Source organism: Coturnix japonica, chromosome 1 (assembly GCF_054131305.1).
Source record: "Coturnix japonica strain WE chromosome 1, WE-NBRP24, whole genome shotgun sequence".
Lineage (NCBI taxonomy): Eukaryota > Metazoa > Chordata > Aves > Galliformes > Phasianidae > Coturnix > Coturnix japonica.
This window is the reverse complement of record NC_140663.1, coordinates 24297145-24318719: the sequence shown is the minus strand read 5'-3', so window position 1 is coordinate 24318719 and position 21575 is coordinate 24297145. Positions and strand designations below refer to the sequence as shown.

The 21575-nt window shown below is 38.0% G+C and overlaps 1 protein-coding gene across 4 annotated transcripts in view; it reads right to left on the bottom strand.

Annotated features, from left to right (window-relative positions):
* IMMP2L (inner mitochondrial membrane peptidase subunit 2) overlaps positions 1-20625 on the bottom strand; it is a 430059-nt gene extending 409434 nt beyond the window's left edge. For 2 of the 4 annotated variants that reach the window (XM_085513905.1, XM_015854164.3), the window contains exons 1-3: positions 20504-20625; positions 9906-10043; positions 4770-4873 (exon numbers count right to left, since the gene is read on the bottom strand). In XM_085513905.1, coding sequence (XP_085370031.1) covers positions 4770-4873; positions 9906-10040 — 239 coding nt within the window. In that variant the 5' untranslated portion in view covers positions 10041-10043; positions 20504-20625. The remainder of the gene's footprint in view (positions 1-4769; positions 4874-9905; positions 10044-20503) is intronic. The other 2 variants (XM_032443055.2, XM_015854156.3) reach the window with 1 other exon arrangement.
* Positions 20626-21575: the final 950 nt, after the last annotated feature.

Here is a 21575-nt window from a genome sequence, read left to right as displayed (position 1 = left end):
CATAGTACTTCGATTCTTCCTCCAGAATCTTGATATGCACTGGATTTTTCAAAGTACAAACACACATATAGTCTGACACAAAAAAAAAACACTTAGAAATTATCAAAAGTGAGGGGGTTTACCAAAAAACCTGCAAGTAATCTTACAGTCAGTAGAAGCAGTTACAGAAGCTACTTCATATTCTTCATTACAATAGAAATTGATATTTTTCTTTAAAACTCTAAGAATTTTTCCACCTCAGAGTTTGATTTTATATTTAAAGAGATTACATTTTTGAGAATTCATGAAAAACTGACAAAATATATGTTTATTTCCTTATTATTATTAATATCCTTTAATAATATGCTTTTTAAATACAGTTTCTAGTTCATTCTTATAGTTCAATACTTTAGAAGCACTTTAAAAGCACTTAAAAACATTTTAGCATTCAGAACACCGCTAACAAAGTGCACTGGTCCTCAAACTTTTTCCAGATTACATTAGCAGTTATTTTCATAACACGTAAACACATATTTTAAATCAGAAATGGAGGGATACCTTGCAGTCTACCAAGCAAGCATGTTTCTGCTCTAAGTCGCACCTCGTAGAATGTAGAGAAGTAGTATACTTTCCAGTTTTAATTTTCCAATTAAAATTACTATCTACAAATAGTACAGCTTTGAAATTTCATCATTCAAAAATCTAACCATCCTTTCCATACTGCAGTCATTGAACCTACTCTCTTGCTTAGAACCTATTAACCAAATCCAAACATTTACTTAAGGAAAAAATATATATATATATCTCTGAGTTAACACTGCTGTGTCTTCATTTCAAATGCTTACTTAATTTTTATTTTATTTTTAGTAAACACACAACACTAATTTTGCAGTCTTTTACACGCTACAAGAACTTCTTCCTATATTAAGCTAGGAATTTTGGAATAAAAAGCTGCATGATTTTATACTCAAGGTACAAGTTTTTCAGTAGCAACATGTAAAAAGAATTCCAGAGCTATATATCCTTCTATGGCAACATCTTTTTCAGTGTCTGCCTTTGTAAACTGGAGAACTCAAACTATCTGCAGGTTAGTTGGAAAATTATCCATTAACACACAATTGAAGAACTCAATCTCCATTCGTGTTAGGAACTATAGTTGCAGTACATATGCCCAGGACCTGCTTGAGCAGCCTACACTGCGATGCAGACTGATACAACTACAGTGCAGCTGGCACTCAAATTTTCAGGAGTAAAACATCTACAAACCTGTAACTCGCTCAGCAAAATCTGACGAAATTCAACACGTCTGTTGAGATCTACCTAGCACAGCTTTTACTACACAAAATGGTTATTATCTCACCACGAAAGCTACTGAAAGATCAAGGTCTGTCTGGTAAAAATATGCATTCATTTACCTTTTAAATATAAACGCACGTGTCATGTGACATTCTCCAATCAAGATTTGAAGACAAGTAAGTAAATTGTCAAAGCAAAGAAAATAACACTTTTAACTCTCGTAACATACTAATGTTAAGCACTGAAATAAGCGATTAAATTAAAGATTATGACATTCATTTCAATCAGTTCCAAATCACTTTAAACTTCTGAATTCAAAATTACATAGCACTGAGGTCTCTTACTTCCAGTATCAATAAGCATGATTCAAGCTAAAAATGTTAACATAAAACAGTTTTAAAAAAGCTGGGATATAGACAATTGTAAAATATTAAGCTGCAAGTACAGAAATCATCCTTTTCTACCAATTTGTTCTCTCCATTGGTTTTATCCGACTCTTAATTTTATACTTTTAAGGACTAATGCCATTCTAACTGTTGTGTCTAAAACCAGCTACATGCACATGCATGCACACAATGTCAATGCACAGCTATGGTTGTGAAGCACAGTTACAGCTACATCATGTCAGCTGAGATGCAAAGTCAGGGATGACAAACATAATGCATTTCCATAAAGATGTAGTCACAATTTAACTCCTAAAGTAGGCATAATGTACTTGGGGACAGAGTGTTCCAGCAAATAACTGAAATACATATGCTCATCTTGATGAGACAATAGAAGAAATACTTTCAGATTTCCAACCAGTATCACAACCATAATCACAGAGTGACTGATGCTCTTTCTTGGGTCATGCAAAGCCACCAAGATTTACTCATCTCTTTGCTCTAAGGTTTGGCTTTTGGCCACCTACTAACAGTGGACTTCACTGGGTTGGGATCTCAAGAGTCTGTTCTAAAACCTGTGATAAAATAAAAGGCACCCACTCAAAATGACACATTATTTCTGACAATATGAAGAACAACTCAGATAGACCCGGTCAAGCTGTCAGCAAGGAATATTCAACCTTAGGTCTCATCCTATAAAAGACCATCCTACCACAACATCTTTCAAAGAAAAGACATGATAAATTGCAAGCAGTCAAGTAGGCTTACACTTTCAACTGCTTATTTCCGTCACAACACCACCTTCTCATCTGAATTTCTGACAGGAGCAAAAAATCTGCGTCAGATCACTGTGAGATTGGACATCCCTCTTTCTGTCTTGTCAAGATCTGCCAAATCCACTACATGAGGATCACAAAGTAAAACTCTTGAGTATTCACAGCACACCTATTCAGCATGGTGCTACTAAAATCGTAAGTAAACAATCAAAACAAAATGGGTAAATTAACATGTTTAATATTTTAGCTTAATATATTTAAAACGTTAACAAAAGCCTCATGTAATTCAAGCAGCTCACATGGGTAAACAACCACATCTAGACACTTCATCCTCTGAAGTCAGAGAATGGCCTGGGTTGAAAGATACCTTAAGGATCTTCTATTTCCAATCCCCCTGCCATGGGCAGGGACCCCACCCAACAACATCGGGCTGCCCAAGTGTCCTTGAACACCTACAGGCATAGGGCATCCACAGCTTCTCCGATCAACCTGTGCCAGTGCCTCACCACCCTCTGAGGAAAAAATTCCTTCTTTATACATAATCTGAATTTTCCCTCTTTAATTTTAAAGCTGTTACCCCTTGTCCTGTCATTACATTCTCTGATAAATAATCCTTCTCCAGCTTCCTTGTGGGCCCTCCTGCAGGCACTGGAAGAAGTCTTTGCAACACAGTGAAAACCTTTAAATTACAATATGTTTTAAAATCTACTAGCAGGCCAAAGCTGTGTCTAAAAAACTTATATTAAATGTTCTAAAAGTTGTTACTGAGATATGAAGTACCCTTCAGTTCAGAGGAAAAAACATTCAATAGGTTATTTTTTGCATTGTTTAACTTCCTTTGTAATGTTCTTAAAGTGTTTTATGAATGTGATGGTTCAATTATTCAGGATATTTCACAAATTATTAAGAAAAACTTAAGAACAATGCACAAATACAATGCAACCTCTTCCACGAGGGTGTACGTGAGCTCCACCAACAGTAGGTGAACCTTTAAAAACAGAAAAAGGAGGAAAAAAAGACAACACTATCTAAAATAATGTTCACTGTGTCTGAACAAAGAACAAAATGAAAGCAACCAATGCAGCTGGCTCAGATGACACCACAAACCTTCAAGAAGCACAAGCATGAAACTCTTTCTGTTTTCTGAGCAAACAACAAGATGATCTTCTGTTCAATTAATTAATTCTTAACCAGGTATATCCACCGTATTAAAAAGTTACTAGAGCATGATTTGGGCAGGGGAGCACTCAAACAGACAAAGTCAAATTTTACAAGCAGTCACTAAGTGACTTCAAACTGGAGTTCATTTGCAATAGGTGCTGAAAGTAAGATTTTTTCAAATTGTAGCTAGGTTATTTAAGAGAATCTTATATGCCTTGCAATAAGAAAGAATATAAACATTAAGTTTCTTAAAAAGAACCTACTACATGAGCTCTTGCTTTAAGAGCTGCTAGTAAAAACTGTTACATGAATTACCAGTACAGTGAAGGGGTAGGAAAAAAAAAAAAAAAATAGACAATTAAAATAGATATCTGACAAAAAGGAAGCCAGATAGCAGTACAATTTTCAAAGACAATTGTTTTGCCGTACACTACAGAACATGTGTTACAAAATTCAAAACTTTAAGCTCAAATGATCCAAATATGCACTACGAGTATTACATCATTGTGTTAGTTATTCACGTTTTGACACTCCATTTCTATATTACATTAACGCTGAAATGGAGTTTCTGTCCTGTTAGCCTTGCATATTTTTAGCAGTGAAACACTGCCACCTTTTGGTTTGATACACAGACCTGCCCCTTATAATTCTGTATTTTGGTTTTCATGCTACATTTGTCCTTTAAGAAGAAGGTTAAATGATTATGATCTTTTTTAAAATTTGGTTCAGTAACAAGATTTTTCCAGGAAAAACAAATAAATAAATAAAACAGATACTTAGTGGTAACTGGTAAGAAAACACAATTATTCTCACAAGTATGAGCACACAGCCAAACAACCTAAAATGTATATTATTCCAATTATTCATACGCTTTCTCTATTTTTTCCACTAGCGTAGCAGTTCTTTTTTCTTAGCAGTTTCTGTATCCAAGTCTACTGTATCACACATTATTTTAGACTGCACTCCTTTTGAGTAAAAAAAAAATATTTTAAGAAATGCATTCTGTGACCATCTCCTGACTTATGCAAAACCATTACAGGAATAACAACATGTTACCAAAGAAGGATGTTCCTTGCTCGTACATATACCTACACTATATCAGAGATAAAATATTAAATACAGATTGTTCAATATTCATGTGAAAATGTATTGAAATGTATGCAAGATAACTTACACCAATGACACAATGTCCCCACGTTGCACATCATAATTTCGAATGCTCCAATGGTTTAAGAGCACTACATCAGATGTTTGTCTTCCCCCAGGATTCAAGGAAGGCTTAGAGAGAGGAAAAGAACAGCTTTAGATCAGCAATGCCTGTATGAACTCTACATTTAATTCACATTCTATCAAAGGGTCAAATCCTGAAGCTACATAAATTACTAAAAATATGCTCAATTATTTTAAAAGGATCAAGAATGTGTTTCCATAAATACATTTCTTTACTAAATGCCATATTAAATGTCATAAACTTATGGCAATGTGTTCCATATCTTTCAATGTACTGATGCATGCAAATTAAATGACATAAGACATATATTTAGGACACACTTCATGAAAAGTAGTGTTTGCCTTCACTGTCAATGATTTAAAAGATTACAAAGGAAAACCAAGAGCACAAACTCACAGAAAATACAAACCTTCTGCAGGCATATTAATGCTCATACAAGCAAAATACACACACACACAAAAAAAAAAAAAAAAAAAAAAAAAGAAAAAGAAAAAAAAAGAAATATGTAGTTGTAGCAACATTAATCTTCATGATCTTTGCAAAGGAAACTAACAAAATACCTATAGCAATAGTATTTGCTTAACTTTGGTTCTGAGTTAACCCATCAGGAACTGATGTTCTCTAATTTAGACTCTTCAATTAGAAGAAATATTTAATACAGGACATTATAATCCCATGCAACACCAAAACTGCCAGGAAAGCAACAATATTTGCTAAAATTGCATTTATTTTTTTCTTAATGGGGTTTCCAGTGTTCACTTCACAGTATAAAATGTTCTTTTATCTGTGCCACCAGGCACTGACTTCTGAGATTCCTCTGCCAGATCAGCTGTACTTCCAATGAGCAAACTAACCAGGGTACACAACTGAAATTCACCGATGTCAACATAATTAATTACATAGTGTTGAATAAAACTATTCTTCCAAGCCAAGATGGGTACTCATCATTTATTTTTAAGCTATTTAGAAGCGTTGATTTCATATTTCAACATATTTCAAATGGGATATGTGAATAATAGTTTTTGATACATAACAAAGTAACAAGCCCAGATCTGAAGTTGGTGTAATACACACAAATACTACGTATCATGAGGATTGAAAGCACAAATTTGCCAGGAGATGGGAAGGGAAATGACACAATATTTCCAGTGAAGCCACAAAGATTAGTTACATCTTCACCCATGGACTGTAGAGCAAGTTTCTATTCAAGCCTGTGGATCAGAGCCACTCATATCCATATCCACAGAAAAATATTATAAATCTAAGCAGAAAGGACATCAACATTCTCCATTATCATATTTAGTTGAATCTATCCACTGCAAGAAAATGACAGACAAATGATAACCAGGAACAGATCCTGGGTTATTATTACTTTAATCATGACTTTCCAAAATTATTTTCCGGTTTTATAGCATTTTTCATGAACTAACAGTACCTTTGCATACAAATTAACAAACAATTCACAATCATACTTTACCAAAGGAAGGCACATGTTGTCCATAAGTTACTAGTGGTATCAGAAGTTAAACAGAGAAGCTAATCTAACAAAGTGGGAATTACACACATGGTATATATTTCCACAAAATAAGCTCCTTGGTTCGCACAGTATTTACCCTAAAAGGCTTAGAAAGAATGTCAGAGCAAATGGAAATTGAACTTAAACAACCTGCTCCAAAATATAATGTTTTTTACAGCTGATACGTAGCAAGATTTGCATAAGCGCTTATAAACTCCTTTCAAGTAGTTGTATCAACTTCATCTTACTGAGGAATACAGCATCACAACATTGCCCTAGCTGTGGTATGCCAATTGACTCATACTGTTTTCTGTATTTAAACAAAGGCAACATTTCACAGTTCCTATGTGAATTACATAATCCTTTTAATTCAAAGCACTCCGAATATAATGTCATTTTTTTCTACTTTTAACGATATATTGCTCATGGTTTTTGACTTACAGAGTAGATATCCCATCCCTTTTTTATTAGAACTATTTGAGAAATATATGACAATGCAGAGTGATTTGTTTTCTTTCCTATAAAGCAATACTGACGTATTCAAAATGAAATCATAAAAATACAGAAACACTATTTTGGTAGATAAAGGCATGAAAGGAAAACAAAAAGACAACTTTCACTTTTTATCTACACTTACAGTCTTCTGTAAAATATAATTTACACTATTCACTATTTCTCTCTAATGTAAATATGAAGTGTGAGAGATAACAATCTCTAATACTTATTTGCTCAGATAAAACAAAAATACAGCTTCTGAAGAACTAATCAATAGGCTCACCAGGGCTCTTTACTTTTATAAGAAATAAAATAACAGAGGGGCTTCTTCTTTTCTGTCTCTCAAAGCATTATAACACATTCACCCACGTTCTTGGCATAAGAGCACACTACAAATGAGACACGTAGGTCTTAATTTAGAACTACGGTGCAGAAGTCACAAAACATTCGCTCTTCCCAATTACCAGTTAATCTAATGCTAAAAGCATGCAAATCAAGATTCCTAGCCATTCAATGAGGCCTCGCAGGACATGAGGTTCTGTAAGTAACAGGGTAAAAGCATGCCCTTTTACAATAAACAACTATTAACTTGATAGTTGTTATGCTACTAGTGACTGCAAGGTCACAACTTACTTGCTTTTAGCCTAGGGAAGAGAAAGAATATTCACATAAGCACCCAGGGTTATGTACAGTGATCTTAATAATAAAGTTAGGAGAAACTGCAACAGAATAATTACAGCTGCTATTATGCATAGTGGAAGAATAGAATTTTCAATAACATCTGCTGCTTAAACAAGCAAGCCTTGCCTGAGATCACTGGTCAGGCAACTCACTATAATTCTTGGTATTGAACTTTTTGTGACAGAACATGTATAAACAGCCATACAGACACCACCATTTTTCATCTCACTTGAAAACAGTCCATTTTATTTAATAAATTTAAGAATTCATGCATCAATAAGGCTTTCCTTTTTCTATATCAATATATATGAAGAGTTTGTAATACCAGAGAAGCAATTCAACTTAGGATAAAGAGACTTAAATGGATATCAAGGAAAGATGTTCATATAATGACAAACATATTGAACTGCACATCCAGCATTACAAAAGCAGTCCTAAAAAGTCCACAACATCAAATTAACCAATCATAATACAGTTGTGTCACTTGTGCTATAATTCACTCAAATTCACTTGAAATGCACTATGAAAAAAAAAAACAGCTAATGAGCACAGGAAGCTGCATATTTCTAAGCAACTAAAAACATTTCAAATGAGAATCAAAAGAAAACCAGTAATTTTGGAAAGAAAAGAGAAGGTAATAAAACAATTAAAAACACTGAAATTACAAGCTTCAATAGTCCACTGTTTTTCCCTATACATTAGAATTAATACTCATATACAGTTAAGTACACGCAAGTGATAGAATTTTGTCAGGTGGCTACAAGCACTGCAGAACAACAGAATCAGCTTAAGAAAATAAGATGCATGGTCTATCTTAAATGTCTGGGAATATATCATGAAATACATACTTCCAAGAGAACCTTAATGCAGAATGCATGCCAGGGTGTCAAGAAGTACCACCACCATCAGTAACTATGAAGCAGCAATATAGCTGCTTCAGAAAGAAGACAGAGTGAAAGAAAGGGGAAGAGAGATTTATTCCTTGCTTCTTATCACAGCTTTTAATTTCAGACTCAGCAAGAGCCACAACGATAAGCACACAAAGACAGCTAGATGTTTTTGTGGACTATTACAAATCAAATTATTGGAAATCATACCACAAGATCTTCACATTGAGACAATACAGTATCATTAGAAGCGTGCATTTGATGGATACATGACTACATGCTGACTGGGCTTCACTCTCCCTCGCACTCATAGCTTTCAGACACATTCAATACAGATCACTTTTCAGCAAATAGAATTCCAAAGTGATTACGTACTCCTTCAAGCCATTCTGCAAAAGAGGGTTATGTTCCTTATAATTAGAACCCTGTCAGACTTACTTATGTGTCTAATAAATCTTGGCAAGGAAATTAGCATTTTATTAAAAGCACCAGGATGGGTGTTTTTGTTTGTTTGTTTGTTTTTGTCTGGAAAACATCCATGCACAAAGAATCATCTTAATTTAAAATAAACTTCTACTTCAGTGCTACAGTTCAGAATAAAATGAGAGGGAACTCTTCAGACTCTGAAAATTCATTAAAATTGGTAATATTCCGTATTAGCCATACTTCAATCAACAGAAGAAATGTTTAGTCGAGATATATCAAAGGAAGAGCCTAGATTTTAATCACCCACTGCACACATATCACTTTCCTCAGCCATCAGGAAGACTGCTTATCATTTTTTGTTTACTTGGATAAGCAAAAAACTGCAGTGTTTTTCACATCTTTTATGGATAAAGAACAGTTAAGCACAAGCTCTTCCATGTGACTACAGAAACAACATTCCAGAGCAACACCAGAGGATCCTTCAGCATTTGAAACTTTGGCTTCAAAGGAAACATAAAACAGAGATCCCAACCAGAGTCCCTCAATAAACTTTTGGACTAGAGAAATCTTGACAACATCTTTCCAGCTATTGAGTTAAAACCATCCCAACAAGAATGGATTAAAAAAAAAAAAAAATAGTTATGTCAGAGACAGAAAAAACAATGAAAGATAATTGAAAAAAAGAACATGAAACTGTTTTTTCTGGCTTTCTGTTCTTCCACTTGCTAGAGCAGATTTCTGGCTCTGCATCTGTAACCTCTCCTGAGATTCTCCTACATTAGTATGGCCACCGTTGATAAACAGGAAACATTTATGAAAAGGGAAAGCATGATGTATGTCACACCTTACTTCTGTTCTTAGACTGTAGAATTAGTGGACTGTGATGATTTTACTTTGGTTTAGTTCTCAAAATTTTCACAATATAAAATTGTTTGTGTAATGAAGAAGAAACAAAACAATACTATAATTACGGTTGTTTGACACCAACTGAGAAAGTAAGATGCAAAGAAATCTACTGCCAGTGGACAGTCACTTTATAATTTCCAGACAGACAGGAGACATTTCCAACAATACCTGCATTGATGCTCCTTCCACTCTTGCTACACAGGCAACCCTGTCTAGGAAGGTCACGGTTACAGGAACAGCAACAAAGAAACCTTTACAAAAGGCTTTAAGGTATCTTCTCCCAAAACCTTGAGCCTGTGCCATAGCCTGAAAAAGATGAAGAGCAGAAAAAAGCTATTACTAAACAATCTCTAAGTAACAGTGTTGTCTGCAGTCATGGAGTGAGGAGGAGTTAAGTTATTAACTCTCAAGGTCTCCAAATATCCACAGTGAGAAAATGGATGTGCACATGAGAAAGAAAAAGAACAGCAATCTACATTAAAAACAAACAAACAAACAAACAAATAAATAAATGAATAAATTAGAAGTAAACCACACTGAAGATAATTTGATTCTAAACATTTTCTCTTCATATAATTTCACCATTTCTTGTGATCCTCTGCTAGCAAAACTACTCAATAAAAATGACTCAATGACAGCAGTTCAGCTAAACGAGAAGCAAACTGATACAGGCATCAAAAATTCAATTACGCGTTTCTGGAAAAAAAAATATCAGCTATATGGAAACAATCACCAAACATTCAACTGGAGTGCAAAATTCTGTACATTTTCTCCCCATACACTGGTAATTACACATTCATGAACCGCGAAGATTGACTGTGTCGTGTAAAGGAAAAGCTGACAGTTTCCAACACAAGGGCAATTCTTTACTAAAAAGTTCCATACACACAAGTCATGCATCATTTATACACTGATGGTAACTCCAAACATTTAATATCAATTCAACTTGTTACAGGTATTACAGGGGCACACAGCAACATAAAGACACCTTATTTTCTACTACATAAAACCGTTAAAAGCATAGTGGCAGATTACATAGCTATGACATAATGACACCTTACTATTCACTCCAAGTCACCATTCATTATGCTATTGGTTTTATTTAGCCCTGAACCAAAGAACGTTCTTGAAAAAACAGCTCCAAAGTACACTGAAATAAAAAAGTTGCTTGATCAAGCAAGGTGAGTACTCAAGTAGTGCCGCAAAGGTACAAGTCTACTTTTCTTTACTGCAATTGGATACATCCCCTGACAGTCACTGAGCACTTTTGGCTCAATCTGCAGCAGACCCTCCAAGATACCCTCCACATGGATCAGTGATAACCGGGCAGGACTTTCAAAGGAAACAATCAGTACAAAGGTGAGCTCCCCAGAGCAATTTACAAAGTGGTCAAATTGGAAATAAACTGGGACATTTGTAAAATTTTTCTAATTGATGTGGTATTTTGTTAACCTCTCCATTCAAGGTGAGGGTGTCACAGACACAGTGTTAGGGTATGAAAGCCATGCGGTAGGCAATGCCTGAATGAAACGGCATGGAGACGTGCTTCAGCAGTTCTGAAATTTCAATTTAATAAACTTATTTTATCAGAAAGACAAGATTCCTCAATGCTGTATCATAAGAAATACAGTTCTTCACCTATTGGCAAATCCAATTTAAACCATTGTTTCTCTCTAATGAATACCTGGTGGAGACTGTAAAAGATCAGTTTGCTGAGTCCCTGCTCCTTCTATCACATCATAAATCTGACAGACAGTAATAGAAGAAAAAAACAGACTGTGCCCTGAACTTCTGAGTCCTTCACTCTGTTTAAATTCAAGGACAACAAAAAACCAGAAATATACATAGTTTGGTACAACCATCTTAATAGAACATTTAGGATTCCATGATACAATCATTTTTCCTCTGTTGCATTTCCAGAAATATGGAAGTGATTCATTATTTGTATGCAAAGTACAAACTCAAATGATTCTGATGAAATACTACTGAAAGCAGTATTTCTGCCACAGATAGGGCTACTTAACTCTATCAAGCATTACACTTAGGAAAGCCAGGTCTACAAAATCACGCATCAGCAGATTCTTCACTTGAATTCTTTATAGATACTAATAGCTTTGCAATGACAAGATCTGTCTTCCAAAAGACTGCAGAACCCTTAGTAATATTACTGTCATTCACCTTCACAACATTTGAAGTTCCTTTTACTTTTATAAGCTGGAAGTATTTCACTATCACCTATAACTTTTGCTAATAAAAGCTTAACTAGTAAAAAGAGTAAAGTTTAAATGTTTTTATTCCATCTTACTGTGTAAGAACTCAATATTCGGAACCATTCTATAAATACATACTACTGCCTCAATCAGTACATACTTACCTTTACAATTATTCCACATAAAAACAGAATCTCCAGAAATCTGCATTTTGTCTACTGTTTGACAAATGATACCATTCCATACACCCCAACTCCTTTCTCTCAATCCACTGATTCTGAACTCTGCATGTCCAGTTGCAGTGGAATTGCCAGGTCACAGCGTGAACCAATGGCTGAGCACCAGGTGAGAAGATACGGCTACCACGGGAAGCTCAGGTGCATGCAATGCTCTTGAGTGGCACAAAGGAGTGGAGTCAGGATCCACCCCTCCACACCCTCATTAAGAGATGCTGCCAGAAGAGTCTCTCTGCATAGTGACTGTACTCCTTCCTCTTGAGCTGTTGGAAGGGGTGAGGCAATTTTCTTTCTCTACTACCTGCTGTCCCTCTGTAGTGCCTCTTTTCCGTTATAAGGCACTGTCATCATCTTTTTGCTTTAAACCAGTTTTCTGGATGGAATTTACTCCTGGGGCGTGAGGTCTGACCTCACAGACCTCCTCCACTCTTACAGCAGCAGCAGCCACAAAACACACTTAGGCCATCCCCACAAGCATCTCCACAACTTTCTATGTACAGTTCATCCTCGAGGTGAAAGACATAGTATATAGTAGGTGTAATACATACAACTGACTTGAGAAATTTTTTTTGAGAACTTTAAGAAATTTGATGCATTTGCTCGCAGTCCAGCCTATTTTTCATTGGAATATGAATGTTGACCCTATCCCTTCTACTAAATCTATTCAAAGATCTTGTTATAAACTTCTGGCAAAAGGCCCAAGCTAGCATCTATAGGAACATCTAGCATCTGCTGCAAAACAATTGGTCAGAGAATCCACAGGAAACCAAACATATGTTCTTGGAACTACAAACTAACAGCAACAAAGAATTCAGCAGCCAGATTTAAAGCAGCAAGATAAAATGCAGTGGTCCCACTACAACACTTGGTAACAGGAGCAGTATCAAGCAGCTGAGGACAAAGCTGGGATTTCAGGACCGAAATAGTATTTACAAGATGCAGCAAAACACCAACAGCAACTGTACAAGCAATTGATTTTCAAAGCCAAGAAGAATCATAGATTTGCTCAGGTTAGAAAAGACCTTAAAGATCATCGAGTCCAACCACAGCCCAACCATAGTACCCTAACTCTAACAGCCCCCCGCTAAATCGTGTCCCTGAGCACCACATCCAAGTGTTTTTTAAACACATCCAGGGATGGTGACTCAACCACCTCCCTGGGGAGCCTATTCCAGGGCTTAATCACCCTTTCTGTAAAGAAGTTTTTCCTGATATCCAAGAGCTACTGTAGGGAAGGCCTTCTCTACTTGCCCTGTATTTTCCTTCCTCTCTACTACATAATTGATCAAACCGATGGTTTTATCTTCTATACACACACATACAAACCCTTCATTTCCACTCATGCACAACATTCTAGAAGTCTCTTCACTTCCCATAGGAGAGCACAGATCTTCCTGTGACACAAATGGAGCAGTCCTGCAGACCACTCTACTCCAAAAGCCCTTCCTGCCAAAAGAAGATGCACATTTCAATAGCTTGAAAACTACTTAAAAATAAATAAGTCTGTCCATATAATAAGTTCTTATCACAAGGGTAGAAAATGCATCTGTGAAATATTGATGTCTAACAATACTGAATGAACTCTTAAGTATGAAGACTTAAAAGACTTAAACATATGCCAACAAGCAAAGCAAAGGATTCTTTGCTAAGAAAATTAATGAAGGACTCTAAACAGTTCATCAACACATATTTCCTTATCTCTGCCCAATCAGAATAAATTGAATAGAACCTTGAATAAAACAAATCCCAGCACTCAAAAAATGGTGTGAGACAAACAAACAAGCAAAACAAAGGGAAAAAATAAAAAATAAATAAAATTAGAGATGAATACAGTTGCACCATTTATAAATTACAGTTATTTTAGGGATAAAAAACAACAAACAAGAAATTGTTATTCAGTAGAACTGACAAACTCCAACACGGCAACCTTGAAAACTTGTTTGAAATTGCAACATGGACAAAAAAAAATCCAAGATCAAAAATGCCAGCATACAGCAGGTCAAAGCATTAAGAATTTCATATTGTGCAGCCCAGAGATTAAGGCAGATGGAGCACAGCATTATCTACACTGAAGTATCTGCTGCACAAAAGGTCCAGGGATTATAATGAGCCTCTAGTGAGCACTACAACATATGGAGCAGAGATGCTATTTAGATAGCTCTCTATGTATAAAATATTTATTTTTCTTACACTTGCCTGCACATTAGAAGACAATGTTTATCAAACAGCCTGCAGAAACTCATCAAGTAATATTCAGAAAGCCCCAGGTTACAATATATTTGCAAATCTAAGTACTTAAAAATTACCCATGGAAGTACGATAGGAAAAATAGCTGTAAAAACAAGGCATAAGCAGTCACCCACAAAGGAAAGAAATTGGCCCCTGATGTGTTTCTACAGGAAGGCATGTGAGGAACAGGAAGGAGGGAATTACAACCAATATGTAAAACTACCCAGCCAAGGCTGTTAGCTTGAAATGACCTATTTAATCTAGGTAAGAAACTAGTAACTATACTACATATACTATTCTAACTTACTGTTCCACTGAAATAACCAACTCTCCTGTCAGCTGTGCCATGTTAGTTTGTTTGTTTTCTATAATCCAATGGTATCATATATCCAGGCATATAAATGGCTTGAAAACAAGGCAATCTTCAGTAACAAAATACCAAGATGTGAGGCCGTTCCTGGTCTATCCTATGAAACATGAAACACAGCAAGAAATATGAGCTTTTGCTTTAAGCAAGACTGGTACAACTTGATGACAAGGCTGTATCTAGTCTAACCACTGTAATGAATGCTGCTCAGTATCAGAATTTGCCTGACCCTTTTCACACATGCCTTTTCTGAAGTCTTTGACGAAACAAGGCCAGAGTGATAGTGCCAGCAGCCTGACCCCCATTTCTCACTTGTCACACATTTCACTAACTTTTATGTTGCAATAATTTTGTAAGGGGGCAAGTATGCAGACCTTACAGTAGACTAATGTAATTCATATACATTTATCCAAGTACAAGCATAAAAGCAAAATGCTGATGACTGTTACAGAAGAATCAAAATACATTAGAGCATGTAAAGCTTTCATTTAAAAATACTGTCCAGTTCCAGAAGGAGTTTTCATTTATCCTTTATTAAAAGGCAACTCATACTGGTATTATTGCACCGCAACAGCAAAATTTATATCCTGTCAATCTATTCATACTCTACATGCAGGCTTCCATCACAGTATCTCTCCACCATTTAAATTATCTTCCTTCATTCCTTTGGCACAGACACAACAGTCATTAAAGAATACTGCTCTATTACAAGGTGGGAAATGCAACAGCTTAGAGAAATCATGACTATGTGGTCATGTAGCATTCCTATTTGATACAGTGTTAGCCACAAAAAAAAATGTTATAAGCCTGCAACCAGGTATGATCAGGTGATTACAGGCATCAGATGCAGATGATAACTACAGTTCGGTACTAGAAACAGAACTTAAATAAAAGCCAAATCTACATGGCCAGAAGAAAATGATGTTTAGAATAGTTAAATCCCAGATACCCTCCTGCCAACCAGAAACCTGGCACCTAAAAGGTTCTTCCCCAAAGGCTATAAAGGAAACTAAACTCAAATATCCACTGAACTGAGGAGGTGAGCTCCTAACTGCAGACTGACACCAAACACAATACAGAGATAGGACTGAAAAGCACTTAAATCTTTGTCAGAGGCCTTTAAGCAGTATGAAGTACTGGCAGAGGATCTGAAGACTTGTAACACGCTGACATTATTCAACTGAACTTGCCAGCCAACTCTAAGCTTCCAAGTACAAGCCTGGAAGAGATGGTGATGCTCAACTTCTCACACAGGCATTTAAAACCCAGGGAAAGCTGACATTGAAATCCATCTGGAGCCAAAAGAAAAAGGGTTTGAGCTGTTTTCTTTCAATTGCAAAGAAAGTTCCCTTTATCTTCAGGTTACACACCTAGAGATTAACAGCTCCAGCACACAAAAGTCAAGGCAAGACTGGAAATAAGAGCGCAGGCTCAGTTAAACAGCCTGACAAACACACAGCTTGTAGTGTCAGGTGGATCTCAAAACATGTCCTCAGGCAGCACTACTGCTCTGCTTTAGTTACTTTTCTGTTTATATCCTGAGGTAGCAAATTCTAACCTCATCAGCACCTTCAATAGCTATCCATGTATGCTCTAAAATGCACTGCTGTTCTGTTCTTCCTAGATTGGCTGCTCTGTCCATATCTAGCTGCTTTCCGTTCCAAATACATAACAACAGATTTTTGTGGGTCTCAAATCCACAGTAATCCATTGACTTATGCTCTAGTTTCAATTAAAGCAATGAGGTTTTTCATGTAATAGTTCCTATCACTGTGAAACATGAAGGAATTTTTACAGCACATCACAACACTAAACAGTAATAACACATACATGTTTCAGAATCAGACAAAGCCAGATCAACAGAAGGACCTCTCAGCTTATGAACCACATCAAAACAAAAAGCTATTTTATGACTTGCTCTATCAAATAGTGTTCTTGTTCTTTTTGTATTTGACCATAACCACATTTGACAGTAACCATTCAGGTTAGAGGCTGACCTGCCAGAGAGGAGCTCTGGAGAGATGGATCTGGGGGTACTGTTGGCCAACAGATTAGCCATGAGCCAGCAGTGTGCACCTGTGGCCAAGAAAGCCAGCGGAATCCGGGGCCATGTTACAAAGAGCGTAGCCAGCAGGTCAAGGAAGGTGATCCTCTCGCTCCACTCTGCCATGGTGCAGACACACCAGGAGCACTATGTCCAGATTTGGGCTCCCTGGTTCAAAAGACACACGGATCTTCTGGAGAGTCCAGCAGGGGGCCACAAAAGATGATGAGGGGCCTCAAGGACCTCCCATACAAAAGAAGGCTTACAGACTTGTGACACTTCAGCCTGAAGAAGAGAAGACTGAGAAGGGATCTCTTTACTGTTTATAAATATCTAAAGTGTGACAGTAAAATGGATGGGACCAGGCTCTTCTCAGTGGCACGCAGGACAAGGAGCAATGGGCACAAACTGGAACACAGAAATTTCCATCCAAACACGAGGAAGAACTGTGAAGGTGAGAGAGCACTGGCACAGGCAGCCCAGCAGGGTTGTAGAGTCTCTTTCTTTGGGGATATTCAAAACCCACTAGAATACTTTCCTGTTAACCTACCATAGAAGACCTGCTTTAGCAAGGGGTTGGACTTCATGAAGCCTAGAGGTCCCTTCCAACACCTACAAATTCTGTGAAACAGAAGGCATTACTTTCAGAGCAACCTACATACTACATCCCAGCACAGGGACTGACCCCATGTACTCAGACCACAAGTCATGAACATGGAAGTAAATAACTTATTTTTACAAAGTAATTTTATACATCAAGGACATTAATTTTACCTTCACAAATAATCATGTATTTTCACAAAGACATTTTACTCCCGAAATTCAAAGCAAAAGCAGAAGAAAATGTAACTGTAGATAAAAATTTCCTCGGCAATTTAAGTAACAAACAGTTCAGAATGGGAAGTAATCAGTCATCTCTCAGTTTGGACAAGATATTCAGGATTCTGTTTTGTGCAACCACGAAAATGAACTGCAATATCATTGCTTTTCTATTGATACTAGAACAGAAAGACGGATAAGTAGTTTTTATAAATGAGATCTTTTCAGACAATTTGAACTTCAGAAGTAATGCAAAATCTTTAAGTACTATCTTACAGGTGACTGGCAGTGTATGAGTTGCTCTAATCTGAAAAATAATTGCTTTTATTCATGTTTCTGTTTCTTCAAAAAAACCAAAAATCATTCACATATAACACACAGAAAGGAAAGTACTGGGGTACTTCAGTTCTCAAACACGCTTAAGTGAACAACATAATGTGTATGAAGTAAATGTGCCACGTTGCCTTTTGATGTAAAGATTCAGTGCACGAAAAATAAGTTAATTTTATAAATTGATTTGAAGAGTCCTTTGCAACCAGCTGCTGCTATGTTTTGGTCTCAGGCAGACTGCACAAATGGTGTTGCCTCTAAACAGACTAAATTTAGAAATCATATTTACAGCAAATCACAGTACAACCTTTGATTTTAAACTCATTTGCACATTTCTCTACTCAAATCGCTGTATTCTTTCAAGTACTGCAGAACTGTTACCCCACTTAATCATGGTTTTCCTGAACCAAACTCTAGGGGAAAGAAAGACGGTCAATACTTAGCTTTAACCAAAAAGGAATAAAGTATTTCTATAACATCAAGTAAGGAGCCAAAGGAGAATAAAAGTATTCAACTCAAAACACGGATATCTTAAAAAGAAACTCTTCTGTACATTTTTCCATTTGAATTTAGAAGGTTAGTATATGATGGGGTAGCCTAGTCTAGATGAATGACTCAAGCTTCTAAGATACTAATATTTAAACCATACTTGTTCAAAACAAGGGAGACTTAGAACTGACTCTGAAGTATAGTATATCTATAAGCACTAAGGTCTGATGGACCAAATACCTACCCTGTCTGTGGTAAATGCACTAAATGTACAAACTAATACACAAAATTGTGCCCTTGAAAAATAACTTCCTTTATTTTATCAACTTAGGTTTTATCCTTGAACATTAGAGGTCACTGTGGGACTTTCTACAATGGTATCCAGCCTACTCAGCAACAACCATTCACCACCATATTGATTCTGACTCTGGGATTTGTGACAAGTTCAACTGCCACATAAATTTCTCAGCTCTAAGGAAAAAAAACACAAACAAACAAAACAGCTCAACTAAAACCAATCATTGAGGAGTATATCATTATTCACTTTACTAAAAAATGAACAGAAAAAGCGTTGTAGAGCCTTGGCACATGAATAAAGTAAAAAGGTTCTTTTGACGTTTGCACATTCATTTATTTCTACTATAAACTTTCTCAAAGCCAGAGAAAGGTTATCCACTGGGTCATTCCCCCTTGAAGCTAGGACTCTAAATAATAGTTGAAGAAAATACCCATTTAAAAGAGTACTAAATCCCATTCATAGAGCAATATATTGTTCATACAACTCAGTATCCGGTATCTCCAGCACTTCAAGACTCCATAGAATCACAAAAGCATAGAATCCCTGGAGTTGGAAGGGACTTCGGAAGGCCATCTAGTCCAACTCCCCTGCAATGAGCAGGAACACCATAGCTAGATCAGGTTGCCCAAGGCCTGATCCAGTTTCTCCTTCTAAGTCTTAAGGGATGGGGCACCAACCCCAACTGGCAACCTGTTCCAGTGCCTCACCACACTCACTGAAAAAGATTTTTTCCCTATATCTAACCTAAATCTACCTTCTGTAATCTTGAAGCCATTTCCCCTTGTTCCGTCACCACAGACCCTGCTGCAGAGTCTGTCCCTTTCTTTCCTGTATCTCCCCTGTGGATATTGAAAGGCTGCTATCAGGTCACCTCGCATCCTTCACTTCTCCAGGCTGAACAGCCTCAGCTCCCTCAGGCTGTCCTCAAACAAGAGGTCTCCAAATACAAAAAGGACGATGGCCTCTGCACAGCAGAACTGACTGAAGGACTAACGCCAAGCATAGAAAAGCCTACACTTTTAAGTGACACCACACTAGAGTATAATCCAACAGAGTAATTACCCTCAGAGCGTTCGGGATGTTGGTTAACGGGAAAGCCGCTCAATCAAGAGAGAATCACAGAATCACAGAATGACCCGAGTTGGAAGGGACCTCAAGGATCATGTAGTTCCAACCCCCCTGCCGGGCAGGGCCACCAAACATACACCTTTACTAGATCAGGTTGCCCAGGGCCCCGTCCAAACTGGTCTTGAACACCTCCAAGGACGGGGCATCCACAACCTCCCTGGGCAGCCTGTTCCAGGGCCTAACCACTCAGGCAGTTATCAGGTGCACAGTGATGTGGGAAGCGAGCAACAAGTCATTTCCAAGCCTCCACGTTACCGCAGCGCAAAGCTGCTCACGTGTATCCCGCACAGCACAGCCACAGCTTCCTGCTCCCACACATCAACACTGAAAACCAGAGCACACAGCGAGCAACAGCTCACATCATTAGCTCTGACAGCTCTGTTTGACCAATCTCATCCCACTTTGTAATATAAAAAAGACAATGTAGCAATCTCCAGCCTCCCGCTACCGCCCAACGACCGCCCGAGGGGTGGAGCAGAGCAGAGGGGCGGTGCGAGATATGCGCTGTGCCGCGGCGCCTACCCGCCCGCCCGAGGCGGCCGCTTCCTCCGCCGGCCCGCTTTCCCCGCGCTCCCCTCCCCGCTATTCCCCCGCCGCTCCGTCTTTCTGCGCTTACGTGGCCGCACTCCGCCTCCTGCTCACTTTCTCGCGTTGCTGCTCCGCTCTGCGGGGCTGGGGAAATGGAGCTGCTCCGCCGCGCCGCTGGGGGCTCCTCGTAGTGCTCACCCGGCCGGGCTCGGTCACGTGGGCACACGGCGGCGCCGGGCGCTGGTCCCGCTGGGGCGGGCGGCAGCTGGGCCGCGACCCACGAAATGGCGGCGGGCTCCCTTAGAGCCTTCTTTATTTTCAACAAGGGCAGGTGTCACCATGGTCTGAAGCAGGAGGGTTTTCAGAACAGTTCTTATGTGTTCAGGAGAAAATAGGCACCCCATTCAGGGTTCATAAGCACACACAAGGTCATCCAGTTCCAGCCCCTGCTATGATCTGGTTGCCACCCACCAGCTCAGGCTGCACAGGGCCCCATCCAGCCTGGCACTGAACACCTCCAGCGATGGGGCAGCTTCTCTGGGCAGCTGTGTCAGCTCTTCATTCTGAGTGTTCCCTTCTATCATCTAACGTAAAACTGCTCTTTCAGTTTAAAGCCATTCCTTATCACTACCTACCTGTGTAAAAATTTGGTTACCCCCCCTGTTGATAAGCTCAATTTAAATACTGGGAGGCTGTGAGGTTCCACAGTCTTTTGCTCCCCAGGCAGAGCGAGCCCAGCTCCCTCAGCCTGTCTTCATAGAGGAGGTGCTCTGATCATTCTCAAAGGCCCTCTCTGGTGTTGTGTGCTGGGGTTGCTGGAGGTGGATGGGGGGTAACAGGAGGGTCAGAGTAGCTGCAGGGCTTAGTTGCAGGTGCTGCACGAGGTTGAGTTACTTTAATATTTCTGAATATTTAGCAAATAGCATAAACCAGCTATTACATACAATACTTTCTTTCAGCATTGTCACAGCGAAGGGGTTAAATTTCCTTAGTGGAATCAGTACTTCTTTGCTGTTCTTTCTCACTATTGAGGCTTATTTCTGAATCATTTATCCTGTACATGCATTTTAAAGGTGTGTAATTAACTGGTTGCAAGTTGTTAGGCAATTGATGAAGCATGAACTGTGCACTGATTTGTTTTCTTTATTTACATGTTTCCC